The sequence below is a fragment of the Chelonia mydas genome, chromosome 14, assembly GCF_015237465.2.
Source record: "Chelonia mydas isolate rCheMyd1 chromosome 14, rCheMyd1.pri.v2, whole genome shotgun sequence".
NCBI lineage: Eukaryota > Metazoa > Chordata > Testudines > Cheloniidae > Chelonia > Chelonia mydas.
The window spans coordinates 218,153-233,963 of NC_051254.2; the positions used below are offsets into that span (position 1 = coordinate 218,153).

The 15,811-nt window shown below is 45.2% G+C and overlaps 1 protein-coding gene across 4 annotated transcripts in view; it reads left to right on the forward strand.

Annotated features, from left to right (window-relative positions):
* The window catches only part of CCDC57 (coiled-coil domain containing 57), a 130,267-nt gene that overhangs the window by 68,482 nt on the left and 45,974 nt on the right, over window positions 1-15,811 (forward strand). For all 4 annotated transcript variants that reach the window (XM_043528986.1, XM_037914593.2, XM_043528985.1 and 1 more), the window contains 3 exons: window positions 579-679; window positions 11,216-11,444; window positions 13,302-13,438. In XM_043528986.1, coding sequence (XP_043384921.1) covers window positions 579-679; window positions 11,216-11,444; window positions 13,302-13,438 — 467 coding nt within the window. The remainder of the gene's footprint in view (window positions 1-578; window positions 680-11,215; window positions 11,445-13,301; window positions 13,439-15,811) is intronic.

Consider the following 15,811-nt stretch of genomic DNA (forward strand, 5'->3'; position numbering starts at 1 on the left):
CAGCCATTCTGTTATTTTGCCCAGGATCAATGTCAGGCTGACAGTCCTATAATTTCCTGAGTTGTCCTGTCCACCCTTTTAAAATATTGGCACAACATTAATTTTTTCCAGTCTTCTTGAAAAAGTGTTCCAAGGCTTATTGAAAATAAATATGCTGACTCTAAGACTACCATCTCCTAATCATCCTATTTACATTTGGAACTAATTTTGGAATGTGAATACCAGGTGCCCAAGATTATTTCCACCAAAATAGCATCCTTTAAACAAAGTTATTGTGAGGTGGCTGCTCATGATTTTTGAAGCATGAGCCCTGTTGTATTATCTAGAAGTATTTCTGTCTATCGAAGGTAAATAATAAGCATATACTGTTAGGTTACCCTACTGTATCGGCATGTTCAAGACTGTCTACTATAAAATATTCATTACCTATGCTGGAACAATATACCTGTGTTGTAATCAGACCAGATTGTTGCTGTTTAAATCGCCCAGATAAAAGATTCTTGATCCATGGTGTAGTTCTTGTAGGTGCTAATATGTTATGGTGGGGTTTTTTTGCTTCATTTACCCTTTTCTTTCAGGTGCATTTTGTGCTGATGAAGTTTTCTCTGGAGCTCCTTTGAAGAACCTGGAAGCCAGAACAGCACACTTGGACTCCATGGTAACACAGCACATACAAAAGGTATGAAGAATCTTGAGCTACCCAAAGCTGTTATCTTTGCTATTTTATATATTTTTGTTATACACATTTTCTTTGTGAGCAAAATGTTCAGTATATGGAGCAAGATCTGTCGCACAGGCTGGCCTGTACAGGGGTGTCAGGGACCAGCCTACCTGTGACAGATTCCTGTAAAGGAGAACGAGCCAATTCAGATCTACCTGGAAGTAATGAAATCCCTAGGTGGCTGGTTGGCTAATGAGCCTGCTAAAGGACTACCAGGGCTCAGTTTAGGTGGTTCCTAGAGACAGGAAGCTCCTGAGGAGAAGTACTCCCACAAGAACTAAGCAGGAGAACTCACCAGAGCAGGGGCTTGGAAGGTGTGCTGCGGGGGACAGATAACTCCTGAATGGTGGCAGGAAGCCCAGCCTGTTAGGAGCTATATGCTAAGCTTCAGCTGACAGATCTCCACAGACCTCTGGCACCAGCAAAAGATTCTCCCCACATAACTGGCAAGAGGCCTGACTCCAGGGAAGGGACTGAGCCAAGAGAACCCTGTTGGAGGGGAGGGGCGGCCCCTGGTTGGAACGGATAAACTAAGACTGACTCTGTTGCCCAGCTAGGATGCTGAGGTGAAGGTTTTCTTGTATTTTCATTAGGCCTTTCCTTAATAAACTAGACCCCTCAGAAGGGGCAATGTTCGCTATGTAAAGCTTTGTTTAACTTATTAATGATGTATGGGAAAACTGAGGCTTGATGCACTGGGGGTGCTATAGGGCAGGTACACCCTGTGACATCCTCCATCTGGCTAATCAGCGCTCAGTCCGAGACTGGAGAGGAAATAAAGGTGGCTTTAAGCCAACTTTATATTCCTCCAATCCTGGGGCAAGCTGGTGTCTGGTCCTGTCCCTGGTTCATGTCCTTTCCTGATGTTTACGCTTTTCAGATATTTTGTCATGCCCACCCCCTTTTGTTGTTGCTTGTCTAAGCTATGCAGATTTAGCTCTTTTAGTCTTTCCTCATAAATTGATTCTTCCATCCCCCAATAATTTTTATTGCTCTTTTCTGAACTCCCACAAATATTTCAATATCTTTACTGTAATGAGACACATAGAATTGAACGCAGTATTTTAGGTGTGATCTCCCCGGCAGCTGCAGCCCTGGAGCTCGGGAAAGTCGCCTCTTTCTCTGGCCGCTGCAGCCCTGCACATCCCAAATTCGACCCACCCCCTCTTCTCACCCCACTGCCCCTTCCCTATTCTCTCCAAGGCCACCACCTCACCTTACATGTGCGTCTTCTCCAGGGTCCAGGCACCTAATTAGTGAAGCCACACCTTCATGGCTCCACTAATTAGGTGGGTGGCCCTTCAATTTCTTGTGTGCGGCAGCCCAGATGCGCACCTTAGAGGGAACTATCTGCGGACCACCTGAATGGAGCTCGGTCCGTGGACCACAGTTTGAGAACCTTTGATGTAGATCGTTTTGCTGTCAAGAACTTAGTTTTTATATGTTGAGTGGTTATGCTCGTGATAAGTTATGCCCTTTAGGAAGCCACCTGATGTACTGAGATACCACTGACTCTTCCTGTTCTGCCAGTTTGAGCCCCCTTTAACCTGTCTTGCTGAGCCAGGTTATTAAAGCCTCCTCTAACACTCACACAGGCAGGGCCACACCCAGCTGTAGATCACTCTGGAAAGACTAAGTTTAAGGGACTTGCTCCAGCACTCTGGTGCTCACTCCTTTTGAGGGGTACAAACTCAAAGATTTTATGAAATTCACCCCCTCCCTCAATGTGGAGAGAGGTATGCACACTTCTTGCCCCCCCCGTTAGAAATTACAGAAACTGGGTTTAATAATAAACAAAACAAATTTTATTAACTATAAGAGGCGGATTTTAAGTGGTAAAAGGGATAACAAACAGAACAAAGCAGATTACTGACCAAATGAAATCAAAAAGGCAAACTAAGCTAGTTTCACTAAAGAAATTGGTTACAAATAGTATTTCTCACCCTAGATGTTGTTGCAGGCAAGTTGCAAAGTTTCTGTGGTTCAGAGTTTCAGTTATATTCCTTTTCAGACTGGACCCCTGTCTCAGTCTGGACTCCCCCCTTGCATTCCCTTCAGGTGGCTTCTGTAGTCTTTCTTCTTGGCCAGACAGCCATGGAGAGGAGGAGTCCAGTTTGCCTTCCTCCCCATCCTTAAATAGGATTTACATAAGGCGGGAATCCTTTTTTTTCCCAAACTTGACCCTCTTCCCTTACAGTAGAAAGTTACAAGAAATCCCAGGTAATGTTTTAGTATCAGGTTACAAGACCACCTGACTCTGTAGTATCACAGTGTCCATGAGTCAGTGGCAGTTTGGAGCGTCTGCAGGAAGGCCAAGCTTTTCACAGTCCATTGTCATCGCTGATGGGCCAGCCGCCCTGTCTGGCTTTTCCATTGTTGTACCTGAAGTGTTAGCAGTGGGCGTCACCCAAAGTAGCATAGTTGAAATACAGATACATAGTCAATATTCCTAACTTCAGATACAGAAATGATACAGCCATACAGATTGGATAATCACATTCAGTAAATCATAACCTTTCCAATGATATCTCACATGAGCCATCTTGCATGAAGTATATCTCAGTTATGTCATATTCATATCATAAGCATATTTTCATAAAGAATATGGAATGACATGTCACAATGCTATACTTCTATATAACATATTTTCCAATTGTAAGCATAAATGGGGGGTCAATTTTATGGATTTGCTGAGTTTCCAGTTAGATTTTAAAGATAAAATCTAACAGACTCAATTTGCCAATTTGATAAGTATTTATGGTCACTATTGTGATGGAATTTAATCAGGATAACTTATTTTTATTGAGTTCAGGGAGAATTAGGGTATGTCTTCACTACGAATGTTAAAGTGCTGCCGTGGCACTAGTCCTAGGAGAGAGCTCTCCCAGCACTGTAAAAAAAAACCACCCCAACGAGGAGAGTAGCTACCAGTAGGTGTACCCCCCTGAGCGAGAAAGTGTCACCCCCCTGAGCGAGAAAGTTTCAGCACTGTAAAATGGCAGTGTAGACAAGGCCTTAGCTTATTAATTTTAACTCTAGGTTCTTTTCAGGTCAATTTTTACCTTGGACAGTATTTCTCAAATCAGGACATTTGGTGTTCTTAATCAACAGTTTATTCATTCATCCAAAAACACGTAAGTATATACACAGTGTATAGGTCAAGGTTACATACATCAAATTCTCTAGGTATGTACTGAACACACAAATACAGTCTCTTAAGCAATTGTCATAGGGTAAGGTTGAAGCTCGGCCATTATATGATATATCAATACAAATGATCAATATTTCTTATTACATTTTCTTATGCTTATCAGTCATCAATTCTTTAACACCACTAACACATTTTTTATTCCAAGGAGTAAGGATGTTTATTTTAAAGACTCTTTTAAGAGTGAGGTCCCTGCTATTTGAATAGTTTGGTATGGAAAAGCCAAGTTTAAAATGTTAAAAGCAAATGCTGAAAGTTGTTATTTAAATCGCTCCTAGGCCGCTTTGCTTGGGCTTACAAAGAAGAGGATGCATGCAACATTAATTAGCTAAAATCCAAAACATGAGGTCTCACTAAACAGTGTGGACTCAACAAGAGAACTTTCAGTTATTTATATTCAAGAACAGAAAGAGAAATACAATCTTTGAAATTAAATCTTATAGTTTCTTCTTCGTCCTATTAACCCTGAAACTGGATCAACATAGCTGGTCCGAGTGTTGGTAGCGTTTCTGGATTCTGCAGCTTCTTTGTAAATTAATTCAGCTCTGGGGTCCACTTGAGGGCAATCTTCTTATTTTCTATTGGGTACTGATTGTCAGGGCACTCTGATTTCAGCTTATTTTATCTGCTGCTTCCATTGATATCCAATAGATGGCAATAGTGTATAAGAAATTTCTTCCATATTTCTCTGAGTTGGAGGGTTTTCATGTTTGATCAGTTTCAAAAATTGCATGTCAGGATTAGCGCACATTATTAATTGGAATTCCACCCCTCTCCTATTTTTAAGCAATTTCTCTTAATATTTCAAAGTTATACCCTGGTTATGTGATTATATCTTTCATTACCAGATAACCCAGGAAATCCCTTTCTGTTCTATGTAATATTCTTTTTCTCCTTGTGCTGCACAGTTCTTGCCACTTCTGTAGTGCAACAATCATATAGAAAGAAAACAAAAAATATTCCTTATAGTCTTTTAATTTAGTGGACATAGTCCATACATTCTTTGGTTGTATAAGCATTTCACATCTTTTAGGGCTTACAGTAGAACAGGACATGTTATCGACATACAGAAAGAGGGTTTAGAAAGAGGTACAGGTTCTAATTTGGGTGAAGGACATACTGAAGAAACAAAGCACATGGTCAATACAAATGTATAGTTTATAATTTGGGGTGTAAACATGAACTGGACTTCTTGGGACAACAAAGAAACTTTGTCCCAGTAACAAACACAGCAAGCTGTTTGTGATTAGTTTAAACTCTCAGCTTCCGGATTGTTCCTGAATTATTGTCACAGAATCAAGGCCAGGTTTCCCACCTAATCCTAAAGTCACTACCTAATGGCCTGGATGTTGGCTGACTGAGCACCATGGAAAAGGACTGTTCTTTGCGTGGTCAGAAGATCTTAGAGCAGGAAATTGTCCTCAAGGAAAACCTGTTCTGCTAAGTGGAAAAGGTTCTCGATATGGGTGGCCCCAAACAGCCCAGAGCCAGTGCAGGCCTTGGTATCAAAGATTCTGGACTAACTGCAATTAAAACACACTGGACTCTTTCAGTTCAATTAAGGTCCATTTGGCAGCAATATTGGCATACTATCCACAGATACAATCACTCTCCATCTTCTCCCATCTAATGATATCCAAGTTCCTTAAGGCCTTTTGCATACATACCATTGGTTAAGGACTCTGTTCCAGCATGGGACCTCAGTGCTATCTTTCATAGGTTTATGAAGTCCCCCTTTGATGCAGAGTACTCCATCCATCATCCTAATCTCAAAACAGTATTCCTGGTTTCCATTGCTTCATCCAGAAGAGTTGGAGAGCTCCAAGCACTCATGGCAGAATCCCCATATACCATATTTCACTGAGATAAAGTGGTCCTGAGACATGGTACAAAATTCCTCCCCAAGGTGGTTTTGGAATTCCACTTGGACCAATCCTTCAGCCTACGTGTATTCTTTTCCAAAGCCACATTCCACATAAGGGGAGAAGAAAGTTCACATCCAGGGCTGTTCAATACTATATGGACAGGACCAAGCCTTTCAGAATGTGCCCATGTCTTTTGTGGCTATTGCTGGCCAGTCTAAAGGCTTTCCCTAAGGCTTTCAAAATGAACCACACTTAGCTCTCTTTGCTATCAGCTGGATGATATATGTCTCCCGTTGACCTTTCAAGCTCAGTGCACCAGAGCTCAAGCGGTATCTTCGTGCTTCCACAACATACCAATATTGGAAATTTGCAAAGCTGCTTTGTGGAGCAACCCACTCTTTATTTGTCAAGCATTACACACAGGACTTGGCTGGAGAGCTGTATTCCAATCTTATTCAACTGATGCAGCGGATACACCTCTTGCCTGCCACCCTAAAGAGGATACTGCTTGCCAGTCACCTACAGTGGGAGCCACACTGTCACATACTTGAAGAAGACTGAACAGTTACTTACCCTACAATAACTGTGGTTCTTTGAGAGGTTGTAGTCAGTGTGGATCCCATGACCCGCCCTCCCTCCTCGTTCTTGGATTCCTCAGCTGAAATGGCTTCCAGTAGCAATGGAACTGAGTGAGGGTCGGGGGTGCGCCACCCTTTATGCTCTTGCAGGGGAGCATGAGGAGTCACAGGGCAAATGTGTGACCTTTCCAGATATTGCTCGGGAAAAGATTCTGAGCTTGTGTGCATGGGATGCATACAAACTTACAATGGGATCCATAATGAATACAACATCTCAAAGAACCAGAGTTGCTGTACGAAAGTAAATGTTCCTTTCAATCTAATAGGATTGAGTGATAACACTTCATAATTTACAGCCAAAAAAGGAGATTGTCAAATATCACTTGGGATAATCAGAGCCTGTTCAGTATGATCAACAGAAACATTTGGATGTTCATTCTTCTTCAGAACCCTCAGTATCCAAGGGATATTAAACAGTGTTGTCTTTGAAATAATAGCAGTTTTCCTCAGTTTTATGTTTATAAATTGATTCACCTGTTTAGTTGCTTTAAAAGACTAAGGGCATGGCTACACTTGTGAGTTAGAGCGCATTAAAGCAGCCCAGTGCGCTCTAACTCACGACGCATCCACACTGGCAAGGCACGTAGAGCGCTCTGACTCCGCGGCTAGAGCGCTCCTGGTACTCCAACTCAGCCAGTGGAATAACGTTTGCTGTGCCCCCGCTGGAGCGCTGTGGCGCCAGTGTGGACGCCCTGCTCTGTTAGTGTGCTCTGATCGGCCTCCAGAAGTGTCCCACAATGCCTGTTCTAGCCACTCTGGTCATCACTTTGAACTCTACTGCCCTGCCCTCAGGTGACCAATCGTCAGACCCGCCCTTTAAATTCTCTGGGAATTTTGAAAATCCCCTTCCTGTTTGCTCAGCCAGGCGTGGAGTGCTCTCAGCACATCTTTCCAGGTGACCGTGCCTCCACACGCCAGGCGATCCCCAGTATGGAGCAATGGCGAGGTGCTGGACCTCATCAGTGTTTGGCAGAGTTCCCCACAATCTACCAAGAATGTTTGTTGACGGTAGCTATCTATTTAATTTTTATGATTTGTTGATCACTAACATTGTGCTTAGTACTGTATATAAAGCGTAGACAGTGAGGCTTCTGCTTCAAGGAGTTTACAATCCATATAGACAAACAGTAGCGATTATTTGGACACACATAGCACAGGGTGAGTGTGACATTCCCCTCTGGTGTTATCTGGACTGGTGATCTGCTAGGTCACTCCAATCCTTGACTCTGGGAGCCAGTCTTACCCTGCTCTGCTGTGAGAACCACCACTCCTGGGCTGTTCGCGCACAGCCTCTGGCATGTAAGCTGCTCCTTGGATTGTGCAATCAAATTACACTAGCCAATACCTCCGGTCCCAGATACAACCCTAGGAACCTCCATCTTGCAGTGTCCAGTTATGCCCACTGGACGTTACAAGCTTATATGAGTTCATCAATTTAACAAAGAAATTGATATGTACCAGACTTGTTCTCCCAAGGGCAGTCTCTGACACGCTTCAAACCAAACGCACTGTTTCAGGTAGAATAAACAAACAGATTTATTAACTATAAAGGTAGATTTTAAGTGATTATAAGTCAAAGCATAACAAGTCAGATTTGGTCAAATGAAATAAAAGCAAAACGCATTCTAAGCTGATCTTAACACTGTCAATGCCCTTACAAACTTAGATGCTTCTCACCACAGGCTGGCTGATTGCCCTTCAGCCAGGCTCTCCCCTTTGATCAATGCTTCAGTTGCTGGGTGGTGATGTCTGTAGATGGAGGTGGAAGAGAGAGAAAGAGCAAGGCAAACGTCTCTCCCTTTTATCATGTTCTTTCTTCCCTCTTGGCTTTGCCCCCCCTCCCGCCCTTCAGGGTCAGGTGAGCATTACCTCATCAAAGTCCCAAACTGACCAAAGAAAGGGGGGTGACTCACTCGAAAGTCCAACAGGTCCTTTGTTGTTGCCTAGGCCAGTGTCCTTTGTTCCTGTGAGGCTGGGCTGGGTTTGTCCCATTCATGCCCTGATGAGGTGTGAACTGTCCCTCTGCTTCTGGAGAGTTTTTGCCTGGGCTTGCTTTAAGCCACAAGGACATTTTCAGTCTCATAACTATATACGTGAAATTTCAACCTATAACATTACCATAACAACAATGCTCAGTACATCATGAGCCTTCCGAAGACACCCGACCTGAAAACTTTGCATTATATACCGCACAATTATATTATAAGGATGAACGTGGGGGTGCTGGATGTTCCCCCAAGACACAGAATGTCACAGTGAGCAGATGTGAATTCCACACACAGTGCTACAGCAGTAATTTTTTATTTAGATTTACATTTCATACAATTAAATAACAGCAGTTCTTGGGTGGCACACTAACAGTAATAGACTTTATGGGTAAAATGTTTTCTTCGGAGAAAGAGGAAATCCATTGCTCAGGTTAGGATGGAGTTCCACATGTAAGAGGTATCTGCCCATCCATCTGCATACCAGTGGGTCTCCTTCCTTTGGCGGTTCTTTCTGTTTCCTTCTACCCTTGGGGTATTTTTTCCTTCATCTTTTTCATTGCCTTCTCTCATCCCACCCCCTCATTCCTCTTCTTTGGGATCTCAAAATAATGGAATTGGCATGGGTGTTAGGAGTACGGAATTTCTGAGTTCTATTCCTAACTCTCCCACTCACATGCTATGTGCAAAGCTTGAGAAAATCACTCTCTTTCTGTGTGTCAGTTCTTCGAGTGCTTGCTCATGTCGATTCCAAGTAGGTGTGTGTGCACAGTCGCCAGAAAGTTTTTCCCCTAATGGTACCTGTTGGGTCCGCTCAGGCGCCCCCTGGAGTCGCACCATCATGTCACTGCACATAGAGCCCTGCCGACCTGCCGCCTCTCCAGTTCCTTCTTACCGTCAGTGATGGTCGTTGGAGTGTTCTTTTCTCTTTCGTTTTCGAACAATCCTCTAGTGTACTCGTAGTTCCTACCTGTAAATAGTTTCAATAGTTAGTTAATAGTTTTTAGTAGAGTGTAGTGTAATGTTTGAACCCCCTCCCCTTGTTAGCTGGGGTTCTCTTCCCTGTTCCCTTCCCCTGCCCGGGGCCAGGGCATGCCTTGGTCCCAGGGGATTAAGCCTTACAGGGTCTGCCAAAAGCCGATGCCAAAGAGCGACCCACACACATCCTGCTAAAAGTGCCTGGGGGAATCGCAGCAGACTGATAGGTGTAAGATTTGCAGAGGATTCTGCCACTGCACTAAGAAGGAAAGAGACAACAGGCTAAAACTGTTGCTGATGGAGGCAGCCCTGTGGCTGCAGAGTCGAGCCCCATGGACCCGGCACCGGGTACTTTGGCATCAGTGCGTAGTGCACCAGCTTCAATCGGGGATGCTGCGGCACTGAGGAAGGACTCTGGGGTCAGAGACCCTCAGCATCATCACTCCCTAGCACCGAAGACTTCCTTGCATGCGGAAACCCAGCACTGCTCGCAGTGCCTCTCAAAAAGCACAGGAAGACAGACAGAGGGCGCTCACCTGCTCGAATAACTGAGCATGAGCCTGCTAGCGGAGTGCGACCCATGCCAGGCCACTCCGTCTTGTCCGTGCCTGATGCAGTACCGTTGACTCCGGGCCTGCAGAAGGGTCCATTGAGTCTAGCACCAGTGGAAGAGGATCAAGTGGAGGACTTAGAACTCCCCTCCACGCCAGAGATCTTTGAGGCAGCCATAGACCTCATAGCTCTAACGGGCCTGCGCTCTCCCGACCAACGCGAGAGATCATCAGTCCCAAAGCCTCTGGCACAGCAAAGACCTCTGCTGCCATCAAGGGGCAAGCCAGTGATGATGCAGCATCACTTGCCTCCCCCTGGCACCAATCCCCGGCACCGTCAGGCACCGCGCCACCATGGTCTCCGCACTTGGACTCCTCAGCTTCAGAGTCAGAAGTGGAGTCTTATATATCTAGAAAGAGCCAGCACTGAGCAGAGTGGCATCTTCAGAGGTCGGAAATGGGACAATCCTTCCCACCCATGCCGTGGCCAGCGCAGTGGCCCTTTTGGACCCCATGGGCGTACCACCAATCCCAGGTATCCTTTTCACGGCAATCTCTTTCAGTTGCCCCAGATGGATGAGTCCCGTCCCAGGCCAGAGAGCTCTCTCGCGGTGCTGACGTCAGCACCGCTACCAGATCTGCAGTTGGCACTGCAGATGGCACAGTGGTTGGCACCAAGATGGGCGCAGATACCAACGAGTGGGCGTGCATTGAGTCCGGGAAGCCAGACAGACAGGAAGGTCCCTTACCAGCCCCAGTCTCCTCCTCTTCTTCACCCAATGAGGCAGTAGCAGGAACATCCTAGGCGCCTGCCCCAGCTGATAGTAGAGCCCACCAGAAGCTCCTCAGAAGAGTGGCCCAGAATCTGGGGCTCCAGATGGAGGAGGTTACTGAGGTCTCAGACCCTACGGTGGACATCTTATCCCCCACAGTCCCCACCAGGATAGCGCTCCCCCTTATTAAAACAATACAAGAGACCACTAAGACCCTGTGGCAGACTCCGGCCTCTTTAACCCCCACAGCGAAAGGGGTCAAAAGATGATGATTTGGGCCCTGGTTGAATTTACACCGTAGTCTGCGTTGCTAATGGAAATACTAAAAATGGGCTCCAGTATTGGCTCCAGTTGAAAGTGTTACCATTCAACTGTTTTGTTTTGTTGTTGTTGTTTTTTTGGTGGGCGGGGACAACCAACTTCTAAGTAAAATAGTTTGTATCCTACCCTTATCCTTAAATTAAAGGAACTTTTATGCTGTCTCTTTCCCTTTCAGGATTCAGTGATTAAAGGGCTTCAAGAAGAGATTGTAGATCTCAGACAACAATTATCAGGGGTGGGGTCAAGCGATGGCCCCCAGCAGTATATGAATTACTCCACACAGGAAATGCAGAATAAACTGAAGGAAGCAGTGAGAAAGATCACTATTCTGAGCCAAGAAAAGCAGCAACTAATTGAAATGGGAAACAAACTTCGAGCAGAACTTGGTGTAGTATCAAAGAAAGGTAAATTCATTCTATATAAGGCTTTTGTTCCTGATGGGAGAGTAAATCACAGGGATTTGAGACGGAGAGAGCCAGATGGGTTTGTCCACACTTACCGGTGGATCAATGAGTGACGATTGATGCATCGGTGGTCAATTTAACGGGTCTAGTGAAGACTCACTAAATCAATGCAGATCGCTCTCCCGTCGACTCCACCGGATCAAGAAGAGTAGGGGGAGTTGATGGGAGAGCGTCTCCCATCAACATCGCATAGTGTGGACCCTGTGGTAAGTAGATCTAAGCTATGTTGATTTGAGTTACGCTATTCATGTAACTCAAATTGCAAAGCTTAGATTGAATTTCCCCTGTAGTGTAGACAAGGCCTAATGTGAAAGTAAAGTGCGGGGAATAGGCTGATCCTTGAGACAGTGCATTTCTGTTCCTAATGTGAGAATTAGGTGCTAGTGCAGGGGTGGGCAAACTTTTTGGCCCAAGGGCCACATCTGGGAATAGAAATTTTATGGTGGGCCATGAATACTCAGAAAATTGGGGTTGGAGTGTGGGAGGGGATGAGGGCTCTGGTTGGGGGTGCGGGCTCCGAGGTGGGGCCAGAAATTAGGAGTTCAGGGTGCAGGAGGAGGCTCCGGGCTGGGGTGGGGGAGTCGGGTGTGGGGGGGGAGAGTGAGGGCTTCAGCTGGGGGGTGTGAACTCTGGGGTGGGGCTGGGGATGAGGGGTTTGGGGTGCAGGAGGAGGATCAGGGCTGGAATCATGCTCTGGGCTGGAATCGAGGGGTTTGGAGGGCAGGAGGGGGATCAGGGCTGGGGCAGGGGGTTGGGGTACGGGAAGGGGTGCAGGCTCCAGCTAGGGGTGCGGGCTCTGGGGTGGGGCTGGGGATGAGGGGTTTGGGGTGCAGGAGGGTGCTCCGGGCTGGGATTGAGGGGTGTGGAGGGTGGGAGGGGGATCAGGGCTGCATGGGAGTTGGGGCATGGGGAGAGGCTCAGGGGTGCAGTCTCCGAGCAACGCTTACCTCAAGCAGCTCCCGGTAGCAGCGTCATGTCCCTTCTCTGGCTCCTACGTGGAGGCACAGCCAGGTGGCTCTGCATGCTGCCCTGTCTGCAGGCACTGCTCCTGCAGCTCCTGTTGGAGCACCAGAGGGGGCCATTGGAGCGGGACCATTGGAGCACATAGGAGCCAGAGGGGGGCCATGCTGCGGCTTCCGGGAGCTGCATGGAGCAGCCCCCAACCCTGCTCCCCGGCTGGAGTGCCAGAGAGGGCCAAGCCCCAGACCTCAATCCCCAGCGGGAGCTCGCGGGTCGGCTTAAAATGGCTCACGGGCCGGATCCAGCCCACAAGCCATAGTTTGCCCACCCCTGTGCTAGTGGTTGAGAGCAAGTTTGTCCCTAATGCAGAAGGTGCTGGGCTAAAACATGACAAAGAGTTTGCCAGTCAGTAACTCTTGGATATGGAGATATTCAGTAAAGACCAACCTAGTGCTAAAGTGTCAGTGTGGACTTTGTATAAGAGTGAAAATTTGTTTCTGTATTTATAAAGAGGTTATTCGTCTCATGGAATCATTGTTTGATTCTCATGGAAGAGGAGAAGAAAGCAGAATAACCTTATCATCAGATAAACTTAAGATGAATTTTGAGGTCATGTGAGAGAATTTCATTGTAGAGATTTTAATTCTACTGGAAAAAGGGTTGAAAAAAATCACCAGTAGGAAAAGATATTTCTAGGCCAGTTCTGACACAGCTTTGTATCCCTATGCAATGAGAGGCTGACATGTTCTGTAACTAAATGAAGGGGAAATTTTCTTTTAGTTAAGAGTGACAATATAGAAAATTCCCTCTTCATAATTTATTTTCTCTCCTTTTTAGGACTTCAGCATTACATTAGCTCTAAACAGTGCCCTGTTCATACTGTCTATGGTGCTCTGTATCCTAAAGAGCTTGCCAATGAAGCACAGCATCGACTCTCAGCTTTAGAGCATCTACAGTACCAGCTTACAACACGGGTAATGATATATCCTCCATAAAACTAGGTTTTTGATCAGATTATTGAGACACTGTGCTAAACCCATATTTTCAGTTGCATATAACTTTCCCCAGAATCTTTTTGGATTGAAATTTCTCATGCTAGATCTCAGCCGAGAAGCATTTTTGGATCCTTGTGAAAACTCCATTTGGCTGACTTTGAGTTAACTAAACCTAGAGAGGAGGGGAAATGTTTTTTACCTAAGAAACTTTCAGATTCATTTCTATGTTACTATATTAAAATTTCAGTCCTAAATGAGGAGTATGTCTGTCTTGAAGAAATTTAGATTTAAAATGACAGTTGTGGTCCATTTAACCTTTATTATTGGTGATATCAAAGCCAAAAAGAACCTAGTGTCACTTTCAGTTTCCAGTCTGAGTTTGCAGTGTTGGCAGTTCGAAAAAAATAGTTTCTACTTGTAAACTGCATGAATTTGATGGATAATCACTGAGAAATAACAAGTGTAGAATCTTTCAAAGGTCTTCTTACCATGTCACTTTTCTAGAATAAAACTGCACTGTAAATCCTGCCCTCTCAGCCTAAAAAATTACATGTCCTGTATTACTCTTATCCAGCACCATCTTAATCATGCTGGCTTCACTGTGGTGGATTCTGCTCACTTGTGTTTTAACACAAAACATGTTGTCACTTGCCCACTTAAAAGATACCGGACAGAATGCAAAGTCTGATTGCTACCTCTTAGCCTGAACCCTTCTATCCTCTAGCTAGCCCTACAGCGTTCTTATTTTCTCCTTAGTGGTATGTTTTTTTAAATTTATGATCTTTAGATCACACACACAATTCAAATTTTTTGATCACTTCTTGACTTTTACCTACCAGAATAAAGTAAGTCCCCCAGAGTCCAGAAAATTTGAAGTAGCTGACTAGGGAGCTATTTCACAAGTTGTTACTAGGCTTCCTCGATGAGGGGTGAGTCCATAGGTATGTACCTCCTGGGTTGTGTCTACTTTGGCTGAGGACGTTGGCTAATACTTGTTTCTCTTCTTTCAGTGAAGGGTGGGTCCTCAAGTTGTTCTCTGGATGATTCCTTGAAAGCACCCATGTGCTTTTTGCAAATACTGCTCAAGTGATGCTAAGTGCACACTTGTTTCAGTGAATGTTTATAAATGATGTATTTAAAGGAATGTGCACTGGGGCATTACCTTGATGCCAGGAAGTAAGCGCCTGTGTGGTTTTTCTTTTTTTCCCTTTTAAAAAAAAACAAAACAAACCAGAATAAAAAACTTACAATATAATTTAAGAATCTCACAGCAATGTTAACTTGGCCACATTCTACATCCACCTGTGTGGACCACTGTGAAGTCAGTGTTGTTCATCGGGGTGCAGGTGTCTGCCTTCACAATGCATCCTGGAGGACCACGGCCCTTGTTAATGCCACTGAGCATCATACATACAACTGTGTGAAAATGACCTAAATTGACAATTAGATTTGGGCCATTTTTATGTCTCAGAGATATAATTTTGCAGAAAAAAATACAGAAAATATATATTTTATATGAAAAAATCCAAAATGCGACATTTTTCATATTTTAAAATGCAAAATGAAAATTAATTTGTTTCTGTAAGAAATCAGAATGATAAAATCATTATTTTTTGTGTTCAAGGGACATTTTGCAGTTAAGTTTCCAAAATTGGATTATTTTTGAAAATGCAAAAGTCTTGATTTTTTAAAAAATTTCCTTAATTTTTTCCCCAACAATGGGTCCTGTACTAGTATGTGACAGTTTAAGATTAATTTTAAAGTTAGGAATCCTACAATGTCACTGTAGTGGGGTGATCATCCCGCTCCGGCGCTGGAAGGGTGAAAGCAGCCCTGGAGAAGGCTGCAGCAGGGTAAGAGAGATTAAGAACGGCTGGGGAAGCTGAGTGGGTTAGCTGACCACGGCTGTGGCTGGCTGAATGAGGGTCCAGCTGGCCCTTATCAGAGGGCTGGGGCCAGAAGCCAAGAAACAGTCTCTCTCTAGATGTTGAGAAGGAGGGGTCTGACTGCTGGGAGCTGAACAGGGTACCTAAAGTGGAGCAGGGCAGGGGAAAGGTCAGAGGAGCTGGGGCACTCTGGCCTGAGAAACCCCCAGGCTGCAGGCCTTGATGAAGGCCTAGGAAAAGGGTACTGGGGTTGCAGAGGGCAGTGCAAGGGTAGGCAGAAGCAGCAGGTCCAGACCCTTGTTGCCGATGATGAGTGGCAATTATACTGCAGTCCGCCCCATGGAGTGGGGGCTAGATGGTGACTGGCAGTAGCCAAAGACTGAGGTGAGGTGGGGATAGAGGGTGGGGGTTTTCTGCGGGGGGAAGACCCAGATCTGTGGGGATACTACCGGGGGGCAGCACCCTG